General features: G+C 28.5%; 1 protein-coding gene across 3 annotated transcripts in view; it reads left to right on the forward strand.

Annotated features, from left to right (window-relative positions):
* The first annotated feature begins 711 nt into the window (after positions 1 to 711).
* LOC101240199 (enolase 4) overlaps positions 712 to 22500 on the forward strand; it is a 40696-nt gene continuing 18907 nt past the window's right edge. The window contains exons 1-5 of one of the 3 annotated variants that reach the window (XM_065792548.1): positions 712 to 949; positions 1071 to 1114; positions 1191 to 1275; positions 1352 to 1623; positions 13584 to 13821. In XM_065792548.1, coding sequence (XP_065648620.1) covers positions 755 to 949; positions 1071 to 1114; positions 1191 to 1275; positions 1352 to 1623; positions 13584 to 13821 — 834 coding nt within the window. In that variant the 5' untranslated portion in view covers positions 712 to 754. Of the gene's footprint in view, positions 950 to 1070; positions 1116 to 1190; positions 1276 to 1351; positions 1624 to 13583; positions 13822 to 22500 lie in introns of all 3 variants that reach the window. The other 2 variants (XM_065792547.1, XM_065792549.1) reach the window with 2 other exon arrangements.

Genomic DNA, 22500 nt, shown 5'->3' on the forward strand with positions numbered 1-22500 from the left:
TGACACACTTGCTTTATTCATTTTATATGTTTACAAACTTTTTATTTTTTATTTTATAAGCTGTTATTGTTTTAATTACAATAATACCTACCCTCTCAAGTTTATAAATTACAATAAAATCACATTTATGGAATTTTAATATAGTATATTATGTGTGCGGGTAGAGTGGATAATATTATGTTTAAAGTTAAGTTTGAAAAATAATAACAGTTCTTTTAATTTTAAGTTCTACTTAAAATTAATCTAAATTTCTAGAGACTAATTTTTTAAATCAAAATTTCTGTTTAAAAGGTTCAAACATGTTTTTACCTAGTGTTGCTTCTGAATGTTCAGAACACTCCGTAGGTGGAAACTCAAAAATGTGGTGAGAAAATGTGTTTAAACAGCACATATTATGTTAAACATGATGAATTTGTCAAATTGTTGAATTTGTTAAAGGCATTTTAGAAAATTTTTCTTTTTGTTTATGAAAAATCATATTTATTGTAAGTTATCTCAAAAGCACCTTTGTTTAAATTCAAAATATAGAACAATGATTTGTCTTATTTCTCCATCAAATCTTTCTAAATATTTAGGACAAACCCCATCTTTTTAAATTTAAAGTTCTTGTGTGCTAAATTACTTTACATTCTAATCATCTTTAAGCAACCAGGTCCCTTTCTTTGAATGTTTACAATTGCATGTATAAATTCTTCATGATAGTGGTGATAATGACTACTATCATGGCAGAGATTGATGATCATGACAGATAATAATGATCATGATGGATGATAATGATTGTTATCATTATTATAGCAGTAAACCTATTTTCATTTTGAAGAAGATGAATAAACTAGAATTAAAAAGACTTGCTGTAAAATATTATGAAGAGAATAAAGTTCCACAAGAAATAGAAAACTTGCTCAACATTTTATTCCTTCAACAACCAAAAGATTTGTATGGGTACATGGTATTGCTCAATAACTTTAACTAAATTGTGTATATTTTTTATTTACTTACTGGAATCTGTTTTTCTTCATGAAAAAATTTTAAACAAAAAAGAATCAGGCCTTATTTTATGTTTTCTTCAGAGTGATTACTTTGGGTCCAAATCATGTTCCCCTACAATATCAGAGGTAATTGTTTTTTAGTAAATTTATATGTATGAAAATTTAAAATTACCAATATTATGTCTATTATTTATTTGTTTTGATTACCTACCAATCTGCATTAAGTCCTGCTGGTTATAAAAGTATGGAGGCTGTTGTCAGTTGTTGCATTCACGGAGTTGTGAAGGTTTTTTCTTATTTATTTAACTCATATTGTTTCCTTTTTTTAAATGTATTAATTACTATAGTAAAATTTTACAAAGGAAATTGCAAATTTGCAATTAATTTTTGATAATCGTCCTGTAATGGCACCTGTAACTTATAAATCAGTTGAGAGAAAAGACACTAAAGCTAAAAAGAAAGACATATTTGTTGAAAATGTTACAACAAATTTGGGTATGAAATCTGTTACTGAAGAAAAACAACTACCTGGATTTTCATATGATCGTTTATGGTTTGTTGTTAAAATGGTTTTGACTCCGGCTTTAATTGGGGCTTGTATAAATGATCAATCAGACATTGATGAGAGGTTGAGGTAATATTGTATTACTATGATATAATTGCATAATTTGCAGGAAATGTTGTTGATGATGTCATACTAAATAGCCATCTGTAAGGGTTTCAGTATATACATAGACTGAGGTTTTGGGTTGGGTAGCAACCAAATAAATATGAAGACAAGTTTTTAGTTGTTATATTTTTATCTTTTATTTTGTAAGGTTAAGCAAAATATATCATCTCTATGAAAAAGTTTTATATTAACTACAATAAAAAAAACATATTGGAAAGTAAGCAAATTTGATTAGTATAATATTTCATGTATTGAATGTAGAAAAATAGCTATAACATTCAATACAATCCAGGTTACTTTATGTATTGTATTTTGCATTGCTGTAGTTAAGGAGATTTTTATTATTACATTGATTATTTATTATTTAATTAATTAATTTATTATTAAATTAAAACAAATGTTAATTTTTATCATTTAAAGAATTCATTTATTAAGAAAAGGCTAGATTGAGATGAAACAATTTTTTGCATGCTGCGCTTAATATCTTTCACAAATGCTGTCTCATCCTGTGGTCTTTGTGTTGGATCGTATTGTCCAAGCCCTCTCTCTTTATCCATCAGCAATCATTATTGTCAATGACTTCAAAGCTCATCACACTGGATGGCTCGGCTCTAGTGTCAGTGACTCTGCAGGTGTTAAGGTCCACTCTTGCCTTTCTCAATCTTCAACACAAATAGTCATTTTTTCAACTCGTTTTTCAGACAACCCGAATCATTTACGTCTCTACTCGACTTATGTCTTGTTTCTGATCCTAGTCAGTGCTCAGTTTCTCCATATTCACCCTTAGGTACTTCTGTCATGGTTTGATCTCTCTTAAACTATTGTCTCATTTTTCTTCATCATCAGAATCCTGCTATCATTGTATCTCTTACAACTACCTTAAAGCTGACTAAGACTCTTTCCGTGATTTTCTTTGTAATGGCCCTTGGGTAGAAACATTTCGTCTTCCTTCTGACAATTTTTGCTTCTTACATAATTCAGGCTGGCATCAATTCTTTTATTCCCTCTCAACAATTCCAAGTCAAGTCTCACTCTTCTTCATGGTTTTCCTCTCAATTGAATACGATAATTAAAAATTGATATTTCCTCTCATTGCTGCATTTTCTTATCGTAACCATTACTTTCATATCAGCAAAACAATTCTCCTTAAAACAAACGTCTATTTACTATTGCTAGAAACCTAGAAACCATTGTAAAAAGGTTTTGTCTAACACCAAAGCCCGCTATTCTCAGGTCACAAAATCTCTTATTTCATTTCAAAAATTAGGTTCTTGTGACTTCTGGAGGATCTTTAACAGTATCTATAATAAGGGCAAGTCTGTTATTCTACCTCTCTTGTATGGTTCAAATTTTGTCACCCCACCTAAAGACAAAGCTGAGTTGTTAGCTAAGAACTTCTCCTCAATATCATCTCTTGATTACATTAGTAGGGTTCTACCTAATATAGCTGACAAACAGGTTAATTCATTGCTTGATATTTGTATCACTCCATCTTCTGCATATGAAGTGGTTTCCTGCTTAGACTCTTTTACAGCTTGTGGTCTAGACAGCATACCTGTTATAGTTTTGCAGAAGTGTTCTCTGGAGCTTTTGTCTATACTTTTAAAACTATTTAACTAGTGCTTATCAGATTCTTGTCTACTTTCTAATCCCTATTTCCTGAAATTCTGGAGAGTGATCTGATTCGTCTAAGTACTGTACCACTAGTCTTCTTACTTTCATAAGCAAGGTTTTTGAATCTTTAATTAACAAACACTTAATCTCTCATCTAGAATCTAATAACATACTTTCTGATCATTAATGTGGATTTCGGTTTTCTCATTTGTTAATATATGGTTTGTTAATGGTAATAATAGAAAGGTTTATTGTGCATTAGATAGATGTGGAGAGGTTCAGATTATCATTCTCAACATTTCTAAAACCTTTGTCCAAAAATGCATTTTAAACATAGTTGGACCTGCTCTTGCAGCCAACCTTCAACCATTGTCACATTGTTGTAATATTGCTTTTACTGTAACTGTTTCAAAGTGCTCCAAAATTATTATTTGTCTATTTTTTTTTCTTGGACATCAGTTCTTTGGAATTCGCTTCCTTGATCTTGTTTTCCTGATTTATATAATTTGCAATCTTTATATTCTGTTGTTATTTGTTATCTTCCTTTATAAACTTCATCTTTTCTCTTCCAGTAACTTCCAACTTTAGTAGTGGTTGCAGCTTGCAGCTTTGTTAGAAGTCAAGACTTTGAAAAAAAACAAAATTTGGGGTAAAAATATAGATCAGAGAATCGTCTCAGTAGTTTGTTAAAAAAGTCATCACTTAATCATTGAATTAAGTTCATGGCATGTGACAATATTTGTCCCATGTCACTTTGTATCAGAATGAAATTGGGTTTTAGTCAATACTTTAGAAATAAAAACACACAAAATATGTAAAGACAATGCCAGTCTAAACCTCAATATATGTATATATATATATATATATATATATATATATATATATATATATATATATATATATATATATATATATATATAATATATATATATATAATATATATATATATATATACTATATATACTATATATATATATATATATATATATATATATATATATATATATATATATATATATATATATATATATTAACATATATAATATATATATAGTATATATATATATATACTATATATATACTATATATATACTATTATATTAATAATATATACATATATATATAATAAATATATATATATTATATATATATATATATTAACATATATAATAAATATATATATACTATATATATATATATATATATATATATATATATATATATATGTATATATATATATATATATATATATATATATATATATATATATATATATATATATATATATATATATATATATATATATATATATATATATATGAATGCGGAGTATATATATATGAATGCGAATACACAGTGGTTTTCATAAATTTAGACGCACTTATATTTGTGAATAGAAATTTTTAGTTTTTTAACAATAAAACAATAACGAAAAAAGATTTTGGTTCAGTTTTTTTTCTATTTATTAGATAAATACATACAGAATACAAAATTACAAAATAAATTACAAAAAAAAATACAATTACAAAGTAATAATTAGGTACAACTACATGGTATTAAAAAAATAAGACAAAAAAAATTATTCATAAATTTAGAAGCACAATACATTAGGAGATGTAATTTATGAACCAATCAATATTTTGTGTATCCGCCTTTTGCCTTAATACAACTAAAAACTCTTCTAGGCATAGACTTAACAAGATTTTTGCACATCGCTTCTGGGACCCTATAACAGGTCTCCTTATAGAGGTCCTTCAGCTGGCCAAGTATGGAAATTTGAACCTTTGCCAATTCACGGTCAATACAAGTCCAAATGTATTCAATCGGGTTCAAACCAAGTGAGTATGGAGGCCACAATACTGTCTTGATCTTATTATCGTTGAACCACTTCTTTGTATAGTATGCAGTATGTCCAGTAGCACCATCTTGTTGAAGTTTCCATGGTTTATCATTGAGCATAAGCAGGTCAATTGATGGAATTAGGTTGTTTTCCAGTACTTCTACATATATTCTGGAGTTGACTCTTCCGGTGTATGTTTAGCACATACCAACACCTTTGTAATTGAAGCATGACTAGATTCCTATCGAGCCTCCTCCACTTTGTACAGTCGGTCTAATGTACCTGGTGTAACACTTTATGTGCGCCATTCTTTTGACTGTTATGTTAGATTTGCGATTGATAAGCTCAAAGTTACTCTCATCACTCCACATAATGTTTTTCCATTGTTCTATTGTCCAATACCTTTCACGACACCATTTTAGTCTCCTTTGTTTATCATATGGACGCAGGAGCGGTTTCTTCAAAGCAGAGTAGACTCCAATCTTGTATTTGATAAGTATGTGGTGGACTGTGCTTTGAGAAATAGATGTATTTCGCGTTGTATTGAATTCTGTGGTCAATTCTTTGTAACTAATTCTTGGATTAGCTCTGACAGCTCTAAAAAGGGTACTATCGTCCTTTCTGGTGGTTGACAAGGGTCTACCTGGCTTCGTTTTCTGGCTGGCATCACCAGTGAAGAAAGTTTTGCTTTGTTGTTCGAACGCATTTCTCAGAAACTCCAATTGACCTGGCGATTTCTCTATTACTTTTGATTCCTTCTTTGATGTGAGCAATAATTTGCCATCTTTCACCTTGAGTGATATGTCTTTTGCCCATTTTTCGCATCTTTTTAGTGCAAAACAAACTTAACTTTTGTTTATTTATTAAATAATGATTAACTAATTCCAGTTAAGTCATATTTGTATAAGGTTTTTTGACAAAATCATTTAATTTAGGCCTATTAATGAGAAATATGGGAAAAAACTACTAATTAACTATCAATTAACAAGATATAAAACTTTTTTGATTGTGTGTCTAAATTTATGAAAAAAAAAAATCAAGCTTATCAATTAACTTTTTTGAGTTAATTGGTATAGAATGAGTAATAAACATCCTGTAAAAAAATTAAGGTACTCTATAATAGAGTTTTACTTCCTCTATTAAATTATATATCAAACATAGCGGTAGCACTTTTATTTTATTTTTATTTTAAGTATTTTCTTACATATATGTGAAAAAAAATGAGTGCGTCTAAATTTATGAAAACCACTGTGTGTGTGTTGTGTGTGTGTATATATATATATATATATATATATATATATATATATATATATATATATATATATATATATATATATATATATATATATATATATATATATATATATATATATATATATACATATATATATATATATATATATATATATATATATATATATATATATATATATATATATATATATATATATATATATATAATATATATATATTTATATATATTTTTATATATATATATTTACAGTATTGTGCAAATTAGTTCGGACAGTGGCAAAATTGGAATAATTTTCACAATAAGCCCAACTTTTAGCTATGATACTAAAGATTCTCTTGTTTTTTCAGATAAATAAGTGTTTTACTGTAGTCTAGTGGTGTCTGGCAACTCTTTGCTGCCGGGAAGAATTTCTAGCAAACGCATCAGTGGCTTCAGTGCTACTCCAGGCTTTGTGCAGAAAGGTTGTGACGGAGGTTGTGACGGATTATTCACCTCGTATTCACAATGGACATCACTCCCAAGAAACGTGCAATCATTATAGCTCTCAAAGAACATGCTGGTTTGAGCATTAGACAGATTTCTAAGAAAATGAAGGTGGCCAAGTCAACCGTTTGTGACATCATGAAAAGAAAAAAAACTGGTGAATCTTCAACACTGCGACAAGGAAGATGTGAAAGAAAACGCAAGATAACACCTTGCGATGATACAGTTATCATCAGAGAAAGTATAAAGAATCCTAAGAAAACAAGTGCAGACCTTCAGAAAGATTTGTCCACATCAGACGTAAATATTTCTTCTTCAACTGTTCGATGAAGGCTCCTTGAAATTGGCAGATATGCCAGAAAACCTCTAAAGAAACAGTTATTGACATCGGTTATGAAGAGAAAATGTCTTCAATGGGCACATAGGTATTCTCAATGGACAGCAGACGACTGGAAAAAAGACGAATCGCATTTTGAAGTCCATGGCTACAGGTCAAAGTTTGTGAGACGAAACAAAGGTGAACCGCCTAAGAAGATGTTTTAGTGCTAAAGGCCTTAGACGACTCATTAACGTAGAGGGAATGATGAATAGTGATAAATACAAGGCTATTTTGGAGACTCATTTGCTTCCTAGAATCACAAGGGACTTTCCTGATGGAGATGGTATTTTTCAGCAGGATCATGCAATATGCCATACTTCATGTAAAGTGCGCACATTCTTTGAAGAAAGTGGACTGGAGATTTTAGACTGGCCTGGAAATTCTCCAGACATCAATCCCATTGAAAACTTATGGGCTATAATCAAACAAAGACTCCTGAAAGAAGACTGTTCGACAATGGCAAAGCTAATTAGTGCTGTAATTAGGACCTGGTATCATGATGAGCAAGTGACTAAAATGTGTTCAACTTTGGTCGAATCCATGCCAAATTGTGTTCAAATGCTTGTAAAAGCAAAAGGAGGTCATATCTCCTATTAATTATATCATATTTTGTACCATTGGCATGTTTTTTTTTAATAAAACTTCAATGTGGCAAATAATTGTGTTATTTCAACCACTGTCCGAACTAATTTGCACAATGCTGTATATATATATATATATATATATATATATATATATATATATATATATATATATATATATATATATATATATATATATATATATATATATATATATATATATATATGTATATATATATATATATATATATATATATATGTATATATATATATATATATATATATATATATATATATATATATATATATATATATATATATATATATATATATATATATATATATATATATATATATATATATATAAATATATATATATATTATGTATAAGTGTTATCCATATAACTTATTCAATATATATGATTTTGGTTGTCCATTATTACATGGATGATCTTTACTTGGACAGCCATACTCAATAAAATGATCAAACCATTTTGAAATAAATTGTTTAAAAATACATCCATACCACAGTGGGCCAAACAGCTGTTTTCACAGACATTGGTTCATAACTTTGGTCTGAGTCCCCTTCCAGCGCTTCAGAAATCTATTTGAAGCACTGGAAGGGGACTCAAACCAATCAAAAACACCAGTTTTCATGTGTACAACAGTCTTCATGAAATGGTCAAATGTACGCAGTAAAGCATGAAAAACCTATAAAAATAACAGTAAATTTTAAAATGTAATAATTTTTAATATCAAGTGTTCACATATCAAGAATACAGAATAATATGAACACTATTACAAGATTACAATTTACTTGTATTGGCTTTGTGTTACAGGTTGGAATTGGTTTGAAGGTTTGTCCAGCCCTTGTAATATAGTTGTTTTTCTATAGTTGATTAAATATTTTATTCATAGTTATGTCTTGATTGATTACAAAACCATTTTCAATTCTTTCAATATCCAAACACTGATCTTTTCAGCATATGTGCACAAATCACAATATGCACCTCCAACTCCTAAATGAAGATTTTCTGCTTTCATATCCATTATATATGACTGCACCTTATATATCACCTTTACATTAAATTGTTTTCCCTCTTTATTCATAAGGAAACCATTATTTATTAACTCTTCAATGTCAGAATTAAAGACAGTCAATCATTGAAGAGTTTCTCTTAAATTGATTCTTTTCCCATTTGGAGACTTAGCACTCTGTGTTTAGTGGGGCATTTGATGACTTTTGCAACCATATTAACAAACCTGTTTCCGCTTCAAGTGAAAGTGGACAGAACATTGTCAGTATGATAATTCTACTGCAAACATTATCTTTTTGATTAAACTGCATGGCTTCCACTACCAAACTTTATTTTCATTAGTTTATTATCACTGTTTATATATTAATAAATGTTCTCCAATATCCTTTGCATTGTCAGTTTAACAGCCTGAAATAGGCTGAAGTAAACACCAGAATAAGGTTAAAGATAATTCATAATAATTGGTGTTACTTCAAATTGTTTTTTTTTGAGATGTTTCCAGCTAAACAATTTATTGAAACTAGCAGTTGAAAGAAGTTTTTTTTGGTTTGTACTGTCTAACGGGGTGATAAGTTTTTGAGCATTTTTGCAAATAAACTCATATAAATTTTTTTTTGAATTTTATTTTTTCAATATAACATTATACCTTTCCTTTATAGGATTCCAATAAATATATATATATTTTTTTGGTTCTAATATATATATTTTCAAGTCAAAAATGTTATCAATCTCAATCCTTCGTTGATAGTTTATTATTTCTTAAAAGCTCATTAATTCAGCCATCTTCTCAAGTGCCATTAATACTTTTTTTCGGAGTTTTACTAAATTACAACACAATTTACAAATATATTTTTAAGATTTTACTGGTAAAATTATAAATTTAGACAACAAGATTGGTTATTGAATATATCCACAAAATGGTCAAAAAAACAAAAAACAGTTTGGTGTTATTATGCTAAACATAACAGTATAATATATTAATAGCATCGCTAGAGTAATTGTAATTAGCAGTTATAAAATAATGCTAACAAAAAAAAGTACTAATTGTATATAAATATTAAGTACTAGTGTACTTTACTTGTTTAACTCCATTTAAAATAAAAAAAAGATCCCAAAACAAAAATACCTAAAGATCACATTTTCTGAAGATTTTACAACAACTCTAAACTGCTGCAGGGTACTAATTAGTAAAATAAATGTTTGAAAGACAAAGTTAATTTTCTTAAATGAAATGTTCTGAGTTCAATCATTTAGTGAATATTTCTGACATCTTCTGATAGCGTATCTGATTCACTTACAGATTTTATCAATAGTTTTTACATTTGCAAACTCTAATTGATAACTATTATTTGTCTTTGGTGGTTGAAGATGTTGCAATATACTTGAGAAGTGTATAGCCAAAACGATGTATTCTACAACAGGATAATTAAACAGATTTTTGAATCCTTCTACTCTCCTTAGGAACCTCATATAAAGAATTTTGGGTGTCGGTAAAACCTCAACAATCTGTCCAATATAATTCAATTTCACACTTTTTTAGTTTTTCCTGGATAGACTACAACATACCAACTCCATTTAGTTAGAAAAATATTGACATCAGGTTTTTCTTGATTAGACTCATTTAAATCAGCATCTTTCTTGCCATTACTTTTATTGGGATAACCACTACTACCGACTTCAATGTCTTCTAATTCAGACAAAGATTCAACTTCCTTTGAAGCTATTTTTTTTTTCTTTAATTTGTTGGTTTTTGGATTTTTTCTGTTTTGATGTTTGTCTATAATCAATGTCATCTATTGTGATCAATTTTCCTGGTGCAATTTTTCCCCTCTTTTTCTATTGTACCACAGTATTTTGTGAGAATATCTATTACACTCTCATTTAATATTTCTTTTATGGTCTCACCGCCATAGTCTTTGTTGACATATGGAAGCCATTTTAATTTTTTCTTGATTCAATGGATATATGCTTGAAGCTTCGAATCTCGCTTTTAAGTTGTCTGCTTTCAGAGTATTTTGCAACGTTGTCAAGAGCGCTGGGAAATGGCTTTTTGGAATTGAACCCTTGATTTGTGATTCTCTTCTCCATGTTATTAAAATCTTCTTCCACTCAACTTTCAAGGATCTGAAAACAGCAATATCAAGCGGTTGTAGCAGATGTGTGGTATTCGGGATTAAACATGTAAACCGGATATTATTTTCCAAGCATGCTTTGATGATATCAGATGAGAAATGTGAAGTTAAATTATCCCCAATAACAACTTTAGTTTCTCTAAGAAATGCTGTTTCAGGAATAAAAATTTCCCTGAACCAATGTTTAAATGTTCTAGAGTTGAACCAACCAGATTTTGAACTGTCGAATATAGTTCTAGGTGGACCAGTTTTTCATATGTCGTAGTTTACTCTTGTTGTGCAGAGTACTTGAAAATTGATATTCAGTTAGTTGAGATATCTAACAAGGCATTTTGCATGGCTTCTGCTGGATACAATGCATAGGATCGATTACCTGGTTTACGTTTATAAGTTCTCATAAATTCTTCTGCAGTTCTTCTTGTGATATTTTTGTTTTAATGTCTTTTTTAACTAGAAATAATTGTTTGAAACATTAAATAACCACATTAAGATTGAAATAACAAATATTGAAAATTATTTGAAAAAGTGAAAAACAAAATTGTTTTGAATTTTCTGCAAATGTAATTGGGAGTAACCAAAAATGAGTGGTATATTACAGTGGTATTATAACTGGAATATACCACTGGAACATCTAAGTATAGATTTTAAGAAAAAAATTTATTCCAAAAAATTAAAATCATATTTTTTGGCATTTTTTTGGTACATGTAAAAATTGTTATTTTGTAGTTTAAGTCATGTTAATTCCAACACATTTGCACAAGTTACAATCAGTCAAAAATTAGTCTCAATTCTTTTTATTTCTAGACATACACTTTTATTGAACACATCTTTGTTCATTACTTTGTACAAAAAATATGTACAAAATAATGTAAAACTACTTGCATTAACATTTTAAAATATATTTTACAACAGTTTAAACTAAAGGGGTAGGACCATTCTTTTACTTTTTTTTAAAAAAGTGCAAAGTTGGCACAATTTAGTTAAAAAACATCTTATTCCTCTTTGTTATAGGAATTTAAAAATATATGAGTTTACTAGTTTGAGATAAATTTTTTATCTGATAAAATATTAGCTAAAAAACACAAAAATTTTGAAAAATTTTAGTTGTTTCATTAGGTATTACATGTAAATAAAATTATTTGCAATAATCTATGAAGTTAGCATTTACATTTCCATAACCTGCAGTCTAAGATTGTTTCTACATACAATTAACACATTAGTAGAGCTTATATAGTGACATTTATTCTAATATGTAGCCAAAATTGAATTTTATGTACCATTTATACCTAGTACCTATCTTTTGCAACAAAATTATGTTATTTAGACTAGTATAGTTTCTGAACAAATCATGCTTTAAAAATAATTTTTTTTAGTGAATTGGAAATTTATTTGGCTTTCAATCACAGTAAACTTAAATTTATTTTGGTAACATTGATTTACTGTTTGGCCCTCTCTGCATATCTGTTAGTGCACCTTTAAATATGTGCCTCAAAGGTGAACCAACAGGTCATACTTCTTCATGGTTACAAAACTAAACATGAGGGAACATCAAAAATAGTGGAATAGTATTTCCCAAGGCTTTTTAGTATTTATGGTTTATCTGTAATGAGCTGTATTTAAAACACAGCTATAAAAATATACAGCTATAAAACTGTATAAACGCTATAAAATTATTTAGACAGGTAAACAACTAACTGTTAAATATGTCTTTACTAATAAGGATAAAATTCCATGTCAAACCAGTATTATATAATTTTTTTATTATTATAAAAAAAAATGTTGACATAAAGTAAACATTATGCATGTTGACATAAAGTGAACATTATGAACTCATCACAAATTTTGACATAAAGTGAACATTATGAACTCATAAATATAAAAAAAATTTGTCTGTTCACTTGCTTTTTTTACAAAAAAAAAAAAAAAAATTAATTATAAAACTAAAAATGTAGATAATTATAACAAGGATGAAATTGGGTAATGTCCTATTTTATCCCAATTACCCTGCCCCAAATTACTCCATTACTGGTAGTTGTGAAAATGTGAACTTAATAGTTGTGAGTATTGAGAAAATGTTTATTTTGTATAATTGTTTTAAGCAAATACTAACTGTAATTGCTCAGTAATTAAACAAAAAATAGTAGGTTAATTAAGAATTATATAAAATAAAAGTATGTGCAGGAAACACATAAATATTTACTATTTTAATACAGCTAAGTTTTTTTTAATTTTAATATTAATTCACCTACCCAAAGCCGAGAATTATTATATTAAGAAAATTTTGAAATTTATTCACATAGACCTTTTTCACCTGCCGAAGCTTAACCTTAACCACTAATTCATTTACTTAAGTCCTCGTATATTTCATTTTTAGTACGGCATAACTAGTGATGTTTAATTAGTTTTTACTAAATTCTAAATGAATTTAAACTTGACAATCTTCATGTAGAACTTACTAAATACTAATTTAGTAAGTTCTACATGAAGATTGTCAAGTGCAAATACTCTAAGGCACTAGATATTTAATGAGAAGGGTACATATTTTATATATGTATTTTTATATGGCATATATTGATATAAAAAGATACATGTTTTCAATTTAGAATTGCTATTGAGAGGTATTCATCAGAAACTCTTTACAAAGAACCTAATGCTTGTGTTGATTCTATTGAAGTTAATGCGAATGAGTGTTTAAACATATCTGAAAACCATTCAGCCCACTTTGAACTTTCTAATATGTATGAAGTTGAAATAAAACAAGGCTCATTTTTTCTTTCTATTATGAGTAGTTATGCTTCAAACTGCTTGAAGAACCAATCATATTACTTATATACAATGCAGGTTTGTTAATTGGATATTATATTATATTATATACTAATATATATTAAATGTATATATAAGTATATATATACTCTTATATATATACACACTTATATATACATATACGTATATAAGGTTATATATATATATATATATATATATATATATATATATATTATATATATATATATATATATATTTATATATATATATTTATATATATATATATATATATATATATATATATATATATATATATATATATATATATATATTAGTAAAAAGTAGGTTTTTAGACAAGTAGACAATTTGTTTATATATATATGTATATATATATATATATATATATATATATATATATATATATATATATATATATATATATATATATATATATATTAGGGTTTATTTTGTAAAATGAATAATTTCCCGTGTCATAATTGAACTTCTGCTCAAAATGCTCAAAGAGAAACTTTTGCTTAAAAGTAATGAAAATGGGTTTTAATCTGATTAATTTATTTTATATAAAAATATAAAAAAGGTACCCACTACTCGAAATTTTTTAAACGGTATATAAGTATGCTGGCAGTAGCATTATCACTTTCTGAAGCCTAGAATTTTTTTGAACCTTATGGAACTTTTTAACTGCTTTGGATATTTTTAGAAATCTCAGAAACTTTTTTAAATTTTCTGCAGTCTTCTACAAGTTTATGGAAATTAGCAAGATTTAGACTATATAAGCTGCCTTTTTGAGCAACGCTAATATTTATATATGAATCTTTATTCGTCAGATGGCAGTCAAATAATATAGTTATTATTATTATTGCCTTTCAGAAATACATTCAAGTATTATGTTCAATTATAATATCCAATAGGAAAGATGCTTCCACTACTGTAGAAACAAGACGATCTAGATTCACTATTAAAGAAGCTGTTAAACTGAAGAAATGAAGAAACATTTGGAAAGCTGGTGACTCCACTTTGATTGTAAACATATTAGTCACTAAAAATATCAAGTGTTTGTGTGGAAGAATAAACAAAGAGAAGTTAAGTTACATGCACTAGATCTACCAGTCGGAAAACCAGATATTGTTGTTAAAAGTATATGAGCTGTTCTCAATGAATACAATTTATAGAAGAGTGTAAAGATGTTTGTAGATGTTTGACACTGCAATTATAAACATTGGAAGAAAGAATGGGTTTGTCAGTCAGTTACATACACGTTTTGCTGAAAAGAAACTGCAAGAACCATAATGGTTATCAATATCATGTTCTTGACTGTGTCCTTTACATAGTAATGGATGAAGAACTTGGAGGAAAAAATTTGTTTACATAATCGACCTCTTGCGCAAACAAAAAAAATCAATGTTGTCATTTACTAAAACTCTTAGGAATAAAACACACTTGAATAACTTATCAAGTCTGTAGATTGCGGCGTATATTACGCTAACTTTTAAGCCTAAAATAAAATGGAGAAGGCGAGCTTCGACTAAAATAAAATAATTAATTTTTCTTGGTATTCATTTATTCTTTTGTTCTAATCAAAAAAATTTAGCCCAAACATTTTTTTTTATCATTCTCATTAATATGAACACAACTTTCTCAAAGGTTTGGCATCCCTTTAGTATCAAATATCTGATCAAATATCAAATACTTGTAAACTACAAAAAGCTCAGGTAGAATTTTAAGAATGTTAAAAAAATGATTACTGAAACAGCAGGATGGCATGATGATATGAAATTTCTATTTCATTTAACTTAATAATTTTTGAAGAATCTGGAGTATTTTCTAAAGTAAAGTTTCAGAAATACCTAAATTAAACAATGCAAGATAGAATTCCAGAGCATTACTAGCTCTTTAAGCATTTATTTTTCTACCAGAGAGAAGAGACTCACTACTCAATATTTATAGATTCATCTCTTACAGATGGGTGGACAATTATTTTACTGACCAAATCTACAATGTAGATGATTATCTGAAACTTTGTAACAGCTTGCACAGTCATGAAAAAGCATTAAACTCTGTGAAAAAGTTTTGGAATTAAGAACCATTGAGATTAGAAGTTCCCAAAATAAATCAAGTGCAGAACAAGCAATCAAGTATCTTCAAGATATTTTTGACATCTGTAAAAAGAAAGAGAAGCTTAGATTTATTTTGTCTAACAAAGCATAAGTATTGTATGTTACACTTTAATTAAGCTGAATACTACACAACATTTTTTGATATATACAGTAGCTTTTCGTACTTGTAGAATTGTTATTTAAGTTGGTAGTTTTATGTTTATTTATAATTTAGAGTGTTATAACGTAGCAATAAACTGTTGAATGCTTAAAAACTTCATGATAACTCTTAAATTAATTAAATTATAATTAAAAATAATGGTTATAAAATTGTTTGAAGTTTTATCTGTATGCATGTCTGGTAAATTCAAGTTTTTGATTTGTGGGTAACCTTTTTCAACAAGAAAATCAAATTAATGTTTTTTTCATTAGTTTTGTACAAATATTCATCAATTTATGACCCAGGAAATGGGTCATAAATTGATGAATATTTGTACAAAACCAATGAAAGAATATATCAATATTGTACAAAACTAATGAAATATATCAATTTTGATATATATATATATATATATATATATATTATATATATATATATATATATATATATATATATATATATATATATGTAAATTATGTTAGTGTATTTTACAAATAGAGTGCTCAATGTTCTTAAAGAACAGAGCAATAATAAATTAGTAAAAAACACTTATCTAACTTTTATCTTCGACTTGAAGTTTCACCATTGTTGGATCATCAGGAAGAGTTACTAAATCTCAAAAAAAATTCAATTTATAGAAAAAAATATTTATAATATTTTTATAATATTTATAACTTCCTGTAATATATTTTTTTCTATAAATTGCATTTTTTTTGAGATTTAGTAACTCTTCCTGATGATCCAACAATGGTGAAACTTCAAGTCGAAGATAAAAGTTAGATAAGTGTTTTTTACTAATTTACTAATTTATATATATATATATATATATATAAATATATATATATATATATATATATATATATATATATATATATATATATATATATATATATATATATACATATATACATATATATTAATGAAGAAAAAACAACTTTTTCTATGGTACTTTAAGTTTCATGCCTATACAGCAATCATCAGCCATTGAATACAAACTCAAAAACAAAAAAACCTGCTAAAATTACAAAATACTGTGTAGTGGGATCTTAACGTCGCTAAGAAAAAACAAAATATTAGCTAATCACCGGTGTCAAAAAAAGATAAGAGGAATTTATTCTTGTGTCTGCATTTTGAAATCAACTCATTTCGTTTATTTAACAAGTTATCACCTTTATATGTTAAAATAAGGAATTTTTCGTATAAATAAAGATTGCAAATTTTTGACGAAGTGTTATAAGGATTGCAACGTTTTACAATTTTCCACTTAATTAAGGGTGTAAACATTTTGTCTTTTATGTCCCAAATTTCTTTAGACAATTCGGTATCATTTTTATATTTATTAATGTTAAAAGATTTTAGATGGTTAGCATAGCGAAATTTAAATGGAGTTTCACATAAGCCAAAATATACTTTTTCTTTGTAGTCAGGTTCATTTGACGACACGGTCGCTTGATAAACGATGTTCTTTGCCAAGCACTGATTGTTCATGGGACAGATGGATTTATTGACACAGTTGCATGTTTTTCCCTTATCTTTACCTTGGCTTTATAATATCCTGTGGTTATGCGAATTAATGATGGACTTGATGTTTGGCATACATGAGTAGCTTATTTTAATGGTATTTCGATTAAATATCTTACGAAGTTTGTGACCAACCGGAAAGTGCAGGTCTACCATGTTCAAAAAACGACTTCCTATTTTTGTTGCAACATTGGTACTGAAAGGTGGGTTGTACTAGATTATGTTTCGCTTGTGATTTTTGAATGAAATCTGTTTTTTATTTGAATGGTAGGTGAATTTGCAGATAAAACCTGATTTAAATAATGCATCTTGATAAAGAGGAATGGATTGTTTAAAAATATTTTCGTTAGAAGAATTGGTTGACAATCTTTGTTCTATAGTTTGAGGAAGGCTTTTTAGTATACTAGGAGGGTGGTTAGAGGCAGCATTTATATAACTGATGGAATTACCAGGCTTGCAGTAAGGTTGGAAAGAACTGTCATTAAGATTTAACGTTAAGTCCAGATAATTAACAATTTTAAAATTACAGCTGATAGATATATGAAGATCATTATTATTAAAAACTTTCACGAAGTGCTTTTTAATTTTTTCCATCTGTTGGCCACTCCGGTTCTTAAACACTGCTAGACCATCATCTCTATACAATCCAAATTCATCTTTATTGTAAGATTGTGTTAATTGAAACAAGATAAATATTCCAACTAACTCACAAACTTCTGTGCCATCAAAGGCTCCCATGGTGACATCAAATAAGCCTCCACTTTTTTTAATCCAAGCTTCACCGTTGTTAAATAATAATGATTTCCTAGCATGGTATATTAACTTTTTTTCATCTTGTTTTATAATTAAGTATTTTTCAGCAAAGGCTATAGCGTTATTCAGTAAATTTTCATTAATTGAAGGATAAAAATCAGTTATATCAAAAATTAAGAATTTGTATAAATGTTTTTCTTTAATACTTTGAAACCAATCTATAACGTTCTGTGAGTTTAGCCATTGATTGATGCAAACTTTTTTTCTAAGATCACTATTTATTTTTGATAGAATAACTTTAGAAACTCTACCTACTTCATTTTTTGCAGGATTTAATAGGCGAACTGTAGGGTTGTTTAAAAAATTATCCTTGTGGTCTTTTAGAGTGATAAAACAATTGAAAATGATTTAATTAATCTAGTTAAAAATATTAAATTTCGTAAAGTGAACAACAAGTTTCAAGAAAAGCTTTCTAGTGATATAAAATCTTTGCGCAAATCACATAATACTTTAACTCAAGCCGACAAAACCTCTAATATGTACAGAATTTCCAAAGAAGAGTATAACCACCTCCTTAAGAACGCCGTTACATCTACATATAAAAAGGCTGACCAAAATCTGAAAGATCAAATAAATATTGAAAGCAAACACCTTTTAACTAATCATGATGTTTTCAACGGAATTGAATTAAATGGCACCTGCAATTGTTTGAAGAAATTTCGGACATAAAAGACAAAATGTTTACACCCTTAATTAAGTGGAAAATTGTAAAACGTTGCAATCCTTATAACACTTTGTCAAAAATTTGCAATCTTTGTTTATACAAAAAATTCCTTATTTTAACATATAAAGGTGATAACTTGTTAAATAAACGAAATGAGTTCAGGTCAAAATGCAGACACAAGAATAAATTCCTCTTATCTTTTTTTGACACCGGTGATTAGCTAATATTTTGTTTTTTCTTAGTGACGTTAAGATCCCACTACACAGTATTTTGTAATTTTAGCGGGTTTTTTTGTTTTTGAGTTTGTATTCAATGGCTGATGATTGCTATATAGGCATGAAACTTAAAGTACCATAGAAAAAGTTGTTTTTTCTTCGTTAATATATATGTATATCGCTCTATTTGAAGTATCTTTTTAATATTGAGCACTCTTTTACGACTATGAGTTTTGTTTTATTATTATAATACAAAACAGCCTTAAATATCAATATATTTATATATATATATATATATATATATATATATATATATATATATATCGATATATATATATATATATTGATATATATATATATATATATATATATATATATATATATATATATATATATATATATATATATATACTACTGTGATCAAAAAGGTGAATTTTTAATTTAAACTTCCCGCCTTATTCGAATCGTCCAATCTTTTTTATTTTTAAGTTGGTAGGAATGTCATTAACATTTGCGCCAAATTACATGTCAAACTCATAATTATTTTTTTTTGTTTACGCTTGTTTCTGAAGTACCAAAAGTGCATTCGGCGATTTTCACAATGTCTAATTTTGTTGAGCAAAGAAGTGCTATTAAATTTTGTTTGCGGAATGATATTTCTGCTGCTGAAACGTATCGAATGTTGCAAAAGGCCTTCGGTGAAGAGACTATGTCTCAAAAAAATGTTTACAAGTGGTACAAAGACTTCAAAGAAGGCCGAGAACGTGTTGATGACATGGAACGCTCTGGACGACCATCGACTTCGATTGATGATCGCCACATCAACAAAATCAAAGAATTAATGCTTGCAAATTGTCGGTTAACCATTCGAGACCTTGTTGACATGGTTGGAATATCATTTGGGTTGGTGCAAGCGATTTTGAAGGATCATTTGGGCCTCATCAGACTCAAATCACGTTTGGTGCTGAAATTTCTCAATTTCTTAGAAAAAGAGCGTCGCGTTAAAACGTGTGAAGCAATGCTTTCTGACTATCAAGACGTCTACAAACAAATTATTACTGGCGATGAGACTTGGGTCTACGCATACGACCCTGAAACAACCGACCAATCAAGTGAATACCATGAAAAAGGCAAGCCGAGACCGAAGCAACCACATCAAAGTCGCTCAAAAATCAAGGTCATGTTGACTGTTTTCTTTGATTATTGTGGTGTCGTGCACTACGAATTCCTTCCAACTGGCCAAACTGTCAACAAGGAAAAAGGATTCGCAAAAAGAGACTGGAATTATGGGCCAATAACTCTTGGATTTTGCACCACGATAATGCGCCTTCGCACACAGCACTGGTTCTTTGTGAGTTTTTCACCAAAAACTCTACCCATGTTGCTCCACAACCACCGTATTCGCCCAAATTAGCACCGTGTGACTTCTGGCTGTTCCCAAAGCTCAAGAGACCACTCCGGGGAAATCGTTTTGAGTCCATTGAAGAGATCCAACGTAAATCGGCACGCGCATTAAAGGCTATCCCTACCGAGGACTTTTCGGCATGCTTCGAAGACTGGAAAAAACGTTGGCAAAAGTGCATTGGGGCCGGGGGGGATTATTTTGAGGGGGACGATACAGATTTGGAAGAATAAATAAAGATTTTCCATTTTATAAAAAAATTCACCTTACTTTTTGATCACAGTAGTATATATATATTGATATATATATATATATTGATTTATATATATATATTGATATATATATTGATATATATATATATATATATATATATAGAGAGAGAGAGAGAGAGAGAGAGAGAGAGAGAGAGAGAGAGAGAGAGAGAGAGAGAGAGAGAGAGAGAGAGAGAGAGAGATTCCACAACCGTCTCACAAAAAATGAAAAAATTAAACCAAGCCAATATACATAATACTATATATCAGTAGAAAGCTCTACTTCTCCTCTTTCAGAAAATGTAAAGCTTGTTATAGTATGCCGCTATCATAAAAAATTATATGGGCTGAAACAGTAGGTAAAAATAGGCGTTTTTTGCGATAATTTAATTCATTTTTTGTTGCCAAAGTTCAATTGAACCTACAAAAAGTTCAAAAACTGTCTTGCTCATTGCAATCAGGTTTTTAGCTGCACTAATCGTTGCTACTTATGATAACATATTTATTGCCAGATGAATTCAGAAAACCATTTATTTTAATCAAATGTTATTACCACTATTGTCACGCTGTGATAATTAGGGTACCAATAGTTTTATTTCTAGGACAACCAGTAAAACTTAGGATTTCAAAGTTCCAGCGCAACAAGAACTCTATCTAGTACATCTAAAAAAATACTAACATGTTTAAAAAAATAATTAGCTGAAGTTATTTTTGGAATCTTTTTTATGTCACACTGTGATGTCACAGCGTGAAATTTTTTTAACAAAATTTAAAACTGCTAAACTGAAATCACAATTGAGTTTTTATCAACTTTAATGACCTAGATTGTTGTGTAGACAACTTTCTTTGATGTTCTCTACAAAGACTACAAAATATAGGTATGTTTTGCATATGCAATATTTGGAGGATAAATGCTCAGCTATCCTTTAGGCTCTCTTTTGGGATACATAGAGTCTTTCTAAGAGATAGTTGTAACTCCATTGAGCCTTAAATGTAATAAGTGCACCTCCATAACTACTGTGTTGCTTTTTTTTAGTCTTTCAAGGGTTTAACATGCCTCTTACTCATGCTGAGCGTCAAAAGAAATATCGTAAAAGACATTTAGAAAAATTTGGCAAAAAAATAGTTAAAGAAAAAGAATCAAAAAGGAGAAAAAAAAGAAGACTGGCTAAATTGGAAGCTCAGCGAGAAAAAGAAAGACAACAAAAGAGAAAGAGCAGACAAAAATAGCAGAATCAAAATCCTAGAAGCCTTGCAAAAGTTTGATTCTAATTTTCCATTGTATTCACATGAATTTCCTCCTAAAATTGTATGTGATAGTGAAACAGACATTTGTTATAATAATATGTGTAAAACATGCAAAGATGCTGCAAAGTTTCATAATCTATATGTTTTGAATGAAATTGAAAAGAATAAATGCATTACATGGTACCAATGGAAAAAGTTGCAGATGGTTATGGAAAAGAATATGGAAATATGGAAAAGTAATCCGAAAACACAGCCATTCTTCAAGTGGATTTTGCTGAAAATTTTTCAACTTTGTGGCAAGATAAAGTGCAATCAGCACATTGGGACAAGAAGCAAGTTACTGTGTTTACTGCTGTATTTTGGTAC

This window comes from Hydra vulgaris, chromosome 03, assembly GCF_038396675.1.
Source record: "Hydra vulgaris chromosome 03, alternate assembly HydraT2T_AEP".
NCBI lineage: Eukaryota > Metazoa > Cnidaria > Hydrozoa > Anthoathecata > Hydridae > Hydra > Hydra vulgaris.